The sequence below is a fragment of the Oncorhynchus keta genome, chromosome 35, assembly GCF_023373465.1.
Source record: "Oncorhynchus keta strain PuntledgeMale-10-30-2019 chromosome 35, Oket_V2, whole genome shotgun sequence".
NCBI lineage: Eukaryota > Metazoa > Chordata > Actinopteri > Salmoniformes > Salmonidae > Oncorhynchus > Oncorhynchus keta.
The window spans coordinates 73,680,859-73,690,858 of NC_068455.1; the positions used below are offsets into that span (position 1 = coordinate 73,680,859).

A 10,000-nucleotide genomic window follows, 5' to 3' on the forward strand; every position below is an offset into this window, starting at 1 on the left:
GAGACAGAGACAGTCAGAGAGAGAGAGAGAGACAGAGACAGTCAGAGAGAGAGAGAGCGAGACAGAGACAGTCAGAGAGAGAGAGAGAGAGCGCGAGAGAGACAGTCAGAGAGAGAGAGAGACAGTCAGAGAGAGAGAGAGAGAGACAGTCAGAGAGAGAGAGAGAGAGACAGAGACAGTCAGAGAGAGAGAGAGAGACAGAGACAGTCAGAGAGAGAGAGAGCGAGACAGAGAGTCAGAGAGAGAGAGAGCGAGACAGAGAGTCAGAGAGAGAGAGAGACAGAGAGTCAGAGAGAGAGAGAGAGAGAGACAGTCAGAGAGAGAGAGAGAGACAGAGACAGTCAGAGAGAGAGAGAGACAAGAGACAGTCAGAGAGAGAGCGAGACAGACAGTCAGAGAGAGAGCGAGAGAGACAGACAGACAGTCAGAGAGAGAGAGACAGAGACAGTCAGAGAGAGAGAGAGAGACAGAGACAGTCAGAGAGAGAGAGAGAGACAGAGACAGTCAGAGAGAGAGAGAGCGAGACAGAGACAGTCAGAGAGAGAGAGAGCGAGACAGAGACAGTCAGAGAGAGAGAGAGAGAGCGAGAGAGAGAGAGAGAGAGACAGTCAGAGAGAGAGAGAGACAGAGAGTCAGAGAGAGAGAGAGAGAGACAGAGACAGTCAGAGATTCAGACAGACAGAGAGAGAGCGAGAGACAGACATGCAGTGTGTTAATGTTAGGTGTTATGTGGGTGTTTTCAGTACATGAGTGCTTCTGTACGTATGTGTACAGTAACCGTGTATAATTATTAATTATATGTGTGTTTCTTGTTTGTGTACATGTACAGTGCCTTCCGAAAGCATTCAGACTCTTCAACTTTTTCCACATTTTGTTACATTACAGCCTTACAGCTATGAGGTCGAAGGAATTGTCCGTAGAGCTCCGAGACAGGATTGTGTCGAGGCACAGATCAGGGGAAGGGTACCAAAATATTTCTGCAGCATTAACGGTCCACAAGATCAGTGGCCTCCATCATTCTTAAAAGGAAGAAGTTTGGAACCACCAAGACTCTTCCTAGAGTCACCCGGACCACCCGGCCAAACTGACCAACCGGGGGAGAAGGGCCTTGGTCAAGGAGGTAACCAAGAACCAGATGGTCACTCTGACAGAGCTCCAGAGTTCCTCTGTGGAGATTGGAGAACTTTCCAGAAGGAAACCTATCTCTGCAGCACTCCACCAATCAGTGCTTTATTTTGGAGTGGCCAGACAGAAGCCACTCCTCAGTAAAAGGCACATGACAGCCCGCTTGGAGTTTGCCAAAAGGCACCTAAAGACTCTTAGACCATGAAAAACAAGATTCTTTAATCTGATGAAACCAAGATTGAACTCTTTGGCCTGAATTCCATATGTCATGTCTGGAGGAAACCTGGCACCATCCCTACGGTGAAGCATGGTGGTGGCAGCATCATGCTGTGGGGATGTTTTTCAGTGGCAGTGACCGGGAGACTAGTCAGGATCGAGGCAAAGTTTTAGAATAAGGCTGTAACGTAACAAGATGTGAAACAAGTGAAATGGTCTGACTACTTCCCGAAGGCCCTGTGTCATACCTTTCCCAGCCTGTTCTATGATCTGTCTCAGGGCTTTCTTCAGACTGTTAGCTCTCATCATCAGCTGTTCTCTGGACCTGTACCACGGTTGGAGACAATTACAATTCCAGTCAGTCAATTCAGGAAGTCAAATGAAATTCCAATTAAATAATAAAATTTTTAAAAAAAAATCTAACTGAAAAGCATGTATTTTTTTTATTTATCAAATCCCTTCATGAATTCACTAAAAATTCAAATTGACCCCAACCCTGACCTGTACGGGGGCTCCCCTCCAGGGGTGTCTGTGCCCCCATCCTGGTCCTCGTGGGGTGGCACGCTGCCCACTGGCACCACCTTGGCATCAGCCTCCTCACTCAGAGCCTCCACTAGGCTGCCCAGCTTCTCATTCAACAGAGTACACTGAGGGAGGGAGGGAGGGAGGGAGGGAGGCAGGCAGGCAGGCAGGCAGGCAGGCAGGCAGGCAGGCAGGCAGGCAGGCAGGCAGGCAGAGAGCGAGACAGACAGACAGAGAGCGAGACAGACAGACAGAGAGCGAGACAGACAGACAGAGAGCGAGACAGACAGACAGAGAGCGAGACAGACAGAAAGAGAGCGAGACAGACAGACAGAAAGAGAGCGAGACAGACAGACAGAAAGAGAGCGAGACAGACAGACAGAAAGAGAGCGAGACAGACAGACAGAAAGAGAGCGAGACAGACAGAAAGAGAGCGAGACAGACAGACAGAAAGAGAGCGAGACAGACAGACAGACAGACAGACAGACAGACAGACAGACAGACAGACAGACAGAGAGCGAGAGACAGACAGACAGACAGAAAGAGAGCGAGAGACAGACAGACAGACAGAAAGAGAGCGAGAGACAGACAGACAGAGAGCGAGAGACAGACAGACAGACAGACAGAGAGCGAGACAGACAGACAGACAGAGAGCGAGACAGACAGACAGACAGAGAGCGAGACAGACAGACAGAAAGAGAGCGAGACAGACAGACAGAAAGAGAGCGAGAGAGGAGCGAGAAGACAGACAGACAGAAAGAGAGCGAGAGAGGAGCGAGAAGACAGACAGACAGAAAGAGAGCGAGAGAGGAGCGAGAAGACAGACAGACAGAAAGAGAGAGAGAGAGGAGCGAGACAGACAGACAGACAGAAAGAGAGCGAGAGACAGACAGACAGACAGAAAGAGAGCGAGAGACAGACAGACAGACAGAGAGCGAGAGACAGACAGACAGACAGAGAGCGAGAGACAGACAGACAGACAGAGAGCGAGAGACAGACAGACAGACAGAAAGAGAGCGAGAGACAGACAGACAGACAGAAAGAGAGCGAGAGACAGACAGACAGACAGAAAGAGAGCGAGAGACGAGCGAGAAGACAGACAGACAGAAAGAGAGCGAGAGACAGACAGACAGAAAGAGAGCGAGAGACAGACAGACAGACAGACAGAGAGCGAGACAGACAGACAGACAGAGAGCGAGACAGACAGACAGAAAGAGAGCGAGACAGACAGACAGAAAGAGAGCGAGACAGACAGACAGAAAGAGAGCGAGACAGACAGACAGACAGAAAGAGAGCGAGAGAGGAGCGAGAAGACAGACAGACAGACAGAAAGAGAGCGAGAGAGGAGCGAGAAGACAGACAGACAGACAGAAAGAGAGCGAGAGAGGAGCGAGAAGACAGACAGACAGAAAGAGAGCGAGACAGACAGACAGACAGAGAGCGAGACAGACAGACAGAAAGAGAGCGAGACAGACAGACAGAAAGAGAGCGAGACAGACAGACAGAAAGAGAGCGAGACAGACAGACAGAAAGAGAGCGAGACAGACAGACAGAAAGAGAGCGAGACAGACAGACAGAAAGAGAGCGAGACAGACAGACAGAAAGAGAGCGAGACAGACAGACAGAAAGAGAGCGAGACAGACAGACAGAAAGAGAGCGAGACAGACAGAGAGAGAGACAGACAGACAGACAGAGAGCGAGAGACAGACAGACAGACAGAAAGAGAGCGAGAGACAGACAGAGAGCGAGAGACAGACAGACAGACAGACAGACAGAGAGCGAGAGACAGACAGACAGACAGACAGACAGAGAGCGAGAGACAGACAGACAGACAGAGAGCGAGACAGACAGACAGACAGACAGAGAGCGAGACAGACAGACAGACAGACAGACAGACAGAGAGCGAGACAGACAGACAGACAGACAGACAAGACAGAGAGCGAGACAGACAGACAGACAGACAGACAGACAGACAGACAGACAGACAGACAGAGAGCGAGACAGACAGACAGACAGAGAGCGAGACAGACAGACAGAGAGCGAGACAGACAGACAGAGAGCGAGACAGACAGAAAGAGAGCGAGACAGACAGACAGAAAGAGAGCGAGACAGACAGACAGAAAGAGAGCGAGACAGACAGACAGAAAGAGAGCGAGACAGACAGACAGAAAGAGAGCGAGACAGACAGAAAGAGAGCGAGACAGACAGACAGAAAGAGAGCGAGACAGACAGACAGACAGACAGACAGACAGACAGACAGAGCGAGAGACAGACAGACAGACAGAAAGAGAGCGAGAGAGGAGCGAGAAGACAGACAGACAGAAAGAGAGCGAGAGAGGAGCGAGAAGACAGACAGACAGAAAGAGAGCGAGAGAGGAGCGAGAAGACAGACAGACAGAAAGAGAGCGAGACAGACAGACAGAAAGAGAGCGAGAGAGGAGCGAGAAGACAGACAGACAGAAAGAGAGCGAGAGAGGAGCGAGAAGACAGACAGACAGAAAGAGAGCGAGAGAGGAGCGAGAAGACAGACAGACAGAAAGAGAGCGAGAGAGGAGCGAGAAGACAGACAGACAGAAAGAGAGCGAGAGAGGAGCGAGAAGACAGACAGACAGAAAGAGAGCGAGAGAGGAGCGAGAAGACAGACAGACAGAAAGAGAGCGAGAGAGGAGCGAGAAGACAGACAGACAGAAAGAGAGCGAGAGAGGAGCGAGAAGACAGACAGACAGACAGAGAGCGAGAGACGAGCGAGAAGAGAGACAGACAGAAAGAGAGCGAGAGACGAGCGAGAAGACAGACAGACAGAAAGAGAGCGAGAGACGAGCGAGAAGACAGACAGACAGACAGACAGCGAGACAGACAGACAGACAGAGAGCGAGACAGACAGACAGACAGAGAGCGAGACAGACAGACAGAAAGAGAGCGAGACAGACAGACAGAAAGAGAGCGAGACAGACAGACAGAAAGAGAGCGAGACAGACAGACAGAAAGAGAGCGAGACAGACAGACAGAAAGAGAGCGAGACAGACAGACAGACAGACAGAAAGAGAGCGAGACAGACAGACAGAAAGAGAGCGAGACAGACAGACAGAAAGAGAGCGAGACAGACAGACAGAAAGAGAGCGAGACAGACAGACAGAAAGAGAGCGAGACAGACAGACAGAAAGAGAGCGAGACAGACAGACAGAAAGAGAGCGAGACAGACAGACAGAAAGAGAGCGAGACAGACAGAGAGAGAGACAGACAGACAGACAGAGAGCGAGAGACAGACAGACAGACAGAAAGAGAGCGAGAGACAGACAGACAGACAGAGAGCGAGAGACAGACAGACAGACAGAGAGCGAGAGACAGACAGACAGACAGACAGACAGAGAGCGAGAGACAGACAGACAGACAGACAGACAGAGAGCGAGAGACAGACAGACAGAGAGCGAGACAGACAGACAGACAGAGAGCGAGACAGACAGACAGACAGACAGACAGACAGACAGACAGACAGACAGACAGAGAGCGAGACAGACAGACAAGACAGACAGACAAGACAGAGAGCGAGACAGACAGACAGACAGACAGACAGAGAGCGAGACAGACAGACAGAAAGAGAGCGAGACAGACAGACAGAAAGAGAGCGAGACAGACAGACAGACAGAGAGCGAGACAGACAGACAGAAAGAGAGCGAGACAGACAGACAGAAAGAGAGCGAGACAGACAGACAGACAGACAGACAGACAGACAGACAGACAGAGGGTAACAAGTGAACATTCTGTTCTACAAGTGGTCTGTTTGGGTTGTCAGTTCAGCTCAATACAATAGATACAATATGTAAATGCAGAAGCAGAATCCACTCAATTGGAATATATGAATAAATGTTTTTTTTATTTTTTAAATAGTACATTATTATACGTGCCTCTAGCCAGTTAGAGGCTTCTGTCTACATCCCTAATAGAGCCCTATTCCCTATATAGTGCACTACTTTAGACAAGGGCCCATAAGGGTCTGGTACAACGTAGTGCCCTATAAAGTGAATAGAGTTCCATTTGGGATGTAGACAGAACTAACTTGTTTATTTATTTCTATTGACCTGGATGCTACTGTACGGCCACACACACACACACACACACACACACACACACACACACACACACACACACACCTCTCCAGCCCACTGGTTAGATGTATTATACAATCTGTTATATAATACACACACACACAGACCTTCTTTGCCATAGCATCGGCCTCCTCCTTGTTCTCTGTGGCTCTCTCATACGCTCTCCCCACCTCTGCTACAAAATCATTCACCGTCCCACACAAAAACCTGATAGAGAGAAAGAGAGGAGACAGAGGAGATAGAGGGGTGGAGTTGGAAGGAGAGAGAGAGCGAGCAAGAGAGGGTAAGTGGGGTGGAGGCAGAGAGCGAAGGAGAGAGAGAGAGAGAGGATGGGAGGAGAGAGAGAGAGAGAGGATGGGAGGAGAGAGAGAGGATGGGAGGAGAGAGAGAGGATGGGAGGAGAGAGAGAGGAGGGGAGGGGAGAGAGAGGATGGGAGGAGAGAGAGAGGATGGGAGGAGAGAGAGAGGATGGGAGGAGAGAGAGAGAGAGAGGATGGGAGGAGAGAGAGAGAGAGAGGATGGGAGGAGAGAGAGAGAGAGAGGGATGGGAGAGAGAGAGAGAGAGGATGGGAGGAGAGAGAGAGGATGGGAGGAGAGAGAGGATGGGAGGAGAGAGAGAGAGAGAGGATGGGAGGAGAGAGAGAGAGAGGGATGGGAGGAGAGAGAGAGAGGATGGGAGGAGAGAGAGAGAGGATGGGAGGAGAGAGAGAGAGAGAGGTAGTGATACCAGTGTGAAACATATTTCTCCATTCCTGTATTATCTACTGCATGAAAATTCATTTTTAAACCCTACTTCACCTTTCAGGGGAGAGAGATACACATTCGATATAAGTACAGAGCCGACAGACCCTATTGCACTGATGATGTCAGCACTGATGATGTCAGCACTAAGGAGTGTCTGGACCCTAATGCACTGATGATGTCAGCACTGATGATGTCAGCACTAAGGAGTGTCTGGAGCCTAATGCACTGATGATGTCAGCACTGATGATGTCAGCACTGATGATGTCAGCACTAAGGAGTGTCTGGACCCTAATGCACTGATGATGTCAGCACTGATGATGTCAGCACTAAGGAGTGTCTGGACCCTAATGCACTGATGATGTCAGCACTGATGATGTCAGCACTGATGATGTCAGCACTAAGGAGTGTCTGGACCCTAATGCACTGATGATGTCAGCACTGATGATGTCAGCACTAAGGAGTGTCTGGAGCCTAATGCACTGATGATGTCAGCACTGATGATGTCAGCACTGATGATGTCAGCACTAAGGAGTGTCTGGACCCTAATGCACTGATGATGTCAGCACTAAGTAGTGTCTGTACCCTAATGCACTGATGATGTCAGCACTGATGATGTCAGCACTAAGGAGTGTCTGGAGCCTAATGCACTGATGATGTCAGCACTGATGATGTCAGCACTGATGATGTCAGCACTGATGATGTCAGCACTAAGGAGTGTCTGGACCCTAATGCACTGATGATGTCAGCACTAAGTAGTGTCTGTACCCTAATGCACTGATGATGTCAGCACTGATGATGTCAGCACTAAGGAGTGTTTGGAGCCTAATGCACTGATGATGTCTGCACTGATGATGTCAGCACTGATGATGTCAGCACTAAGGAGTGTCTGGAGCCTAATGCACTGATGATGTCAGCACTGATGATGTCAGCACTGATGATGTCAGGTGGTCCTTCTGTAGCTCAGTTGGTAGAGCATGGCGCTTGTAACGCCAGGGTAGTGGGTTCGATCCCCGGGACCACCCATACGTAGAATGTATGCACACATGACTGTAAGTCGCTTTGGATAAAAGCGTCTGCTAAATGGCATATATTATTATATTATTATTATTAGCACTGATGATGTCAGCACTGATGATGTCAGCACTGATGATGTCAGCACTGATGATGTCAGCACTAAGGAGTGTCTGGAGTCTAATGCACTTCAAAAGTCTCCCTAAGTAGTGCACTCTACAGCTCTAATAAGGTCCCCTAAGTAGTGTCTGTACCCTAATGCACTGATGATGTCACTAAGTAGTGTCTGTACCCTAATCCACTGATGATGTCTCCTAAGTAGTGTTAAGTCTTGTGTAACCCAGCTGGCACAGGGACTGAACAGTGAGATGAATCAATACAGACATCCTCGCTCTCTCCTCTCCCTTCCTCCCTCCCTCATCAGAGATACTCTACCTCTCATCAGAGATACTCTACCTCTCATCAGAGATACTCTACCTCTCATCAGAGATACTCTACCTCTCATCAGAGATACTCTACCTCTCATCAGAGATACTCTACCTCTCATCAGAGATACTCTACCTCTCATCAGAGATACTCTACCTCTCATCAGAGATACTCTACCTCTCATCAGAGATACTCTACCTCATCATCAGAGATACTCTACCTCTCATCAGAGATACTCTACCTCTCATCAGAGATACTCTACCTCTCATCAGAGATACTCTACCTCTCATCAGAGATACTCTACCTCTCATCAGAGATACTCTACCTCTCATCAGAGATACTCTACCTCTCATCAGAGATACTCTACCTCTCATCAGAGATACTCTACCTCTCATCAGAGATACTCTACCTCTCATCAGAGATACTCTACCTCTCATCAGAGATACTCTACCTCTCATCAGAGATACTCTACCTCTCATCAGAGATACTCTACCTCTCATCAGAGATACTCTACCTCTCATCAGAGATACTCTACCTCTCATCAGAGATACTCTACCTCTCCCTTCCCCAGTATTATCCTAGATACTCTACCTCGCCCTCCCTCTTTCCTCTCCCTCCTCTCCCTCCCTCTTCAGGGGTACTCTACCTCTCCCTCCCTCTTTCCTCTCCCTCCTCCTCTCCCTCCCTCTTCAGGGGTACTCTGCCTCTCCCTCCCTCCCTCTCTCTCTCCTCTCCCTCCATCTTCAGGGGTACTCTACCTCTCCCTCCCTCCATCCCTCTCTCCTCTCCCTCCCTCACCCTTCAGGGGTACTCTACCTCTCCCTCCCTCCCTCCATCCATCCCTCTCTACCTCTCCCTCCCTCCCTCTCTCCTCCTCTCCCACCCTCTTCAGGGGTACTCTGCCTCTCCCTCCCTCCCTCTCTCTCTCCTCTCCCTCCATCTTCAGGGGTACTCTACCTCTTCTTCCCTCTCTCCTCTCCATCTCCCTTCCCCACTCCCCCCCTCTTCAAATATACTCTCCTCCCCCTCCCTCTCTCTCCTTTACTCCCTCCTCCTTCATTCCAGACATCTCCAGGATATTCAGACATGATCCCTCCCTCCCTCTCTCCATCCCTCTCCCTCCCTCCCTCCTAACCACCCCGCAGCCCAGCATGCAGTGCACGTACTTGGCAGAGGATATGACATCAGTGGGTTTGTCCGAGTCCAGGATTTTGGTGAGGTGGGAGGCCACAGAGTCTGCATACTGAGTGATGTGGACCTGAAGGGGAGAGGAACAACCAGTTTCATGGTAAAGTCTGTGTATTTTGAGAAACTGAGGTGTCATTTCGGCTCAGAGAGAAACAACCAGTTGCGTGATAAAACCTGTTTATTTTGAGAAACTGCGGCGTCTTTTCGGCTCAAACCGGAGAACCTATAGTACCTGTAAGGGTGAGTCGGGACTAAAATAGTCTTCCTTCACCATTGGACAGTGTTTGGTGGGAAGCTCGTATGTCATCACACTCCACCTGAGAACGAACACACACACACACACACACACACACACACACACACACACACACACACACACACACACACACACACACACACACACACACACACACACACACACACACACACACACCAAATGCCAGGAAATCAACAGCAAATCGCAGACATTGACAGTTAATCTGACTCAACACAGTGACCTCATTATATCTCAGAGAACAGATCAATGTAATCCTTCAGTCTTCCATAAGAAGTGTTGTGTGTGTACGTTTGTGGGTGTGTGCGTGTGTGTGTGTGTGCGCGCGCGCGTGTGTGTGTGTGTAAGCTTGTGTGTGTGTGCGCGTGTGTGTAAGCTTGTGTGTGTG

The 10,000-nt window shown here is 49.6% G+C and overlaps 1 protein-coding gene across 5 annotated transcripts in view; it reads right to left on the minus strand.

The window, feature by feature from the left end:
- Window positions 1–10,000, minus strand: part of LOC118379640 (diacylglycerol kinase delta-like) — a 101,496-nt gene that overhangs the window by 23,806 nt on the left and 67,690 nt on the right. For all 5 annotated transcript variants that reach the window (XM_052497712.1, XM_052497713.1, XM_052497711.1 and 2 more), the window contains 5 exons: window positions 9,571–9,655; window positions 9,317–9,408; window positions 6,077–6,176; window positions 1,843–1,988; window positions 1,590–1,666 (listed from right to left, as the gene is read on the minus strand). In XM_052497712.1, coding sequence (XP_052353672.1) covers window positions 1,590–1,666; window positions 1,843–1,988; window positions 6,077–6,176; window positions 9,317–9,408; window positions 9,571–9,655 — 500 coding nt within the window. The remainder of the gene's footprint in view (window positions 1–1,589; window positions 1,667–1,842; window positions 1,989–6,076; window positions 6,177–9,316; window positions 9,409–9,570; window positions 9,656–10,000) is intronic.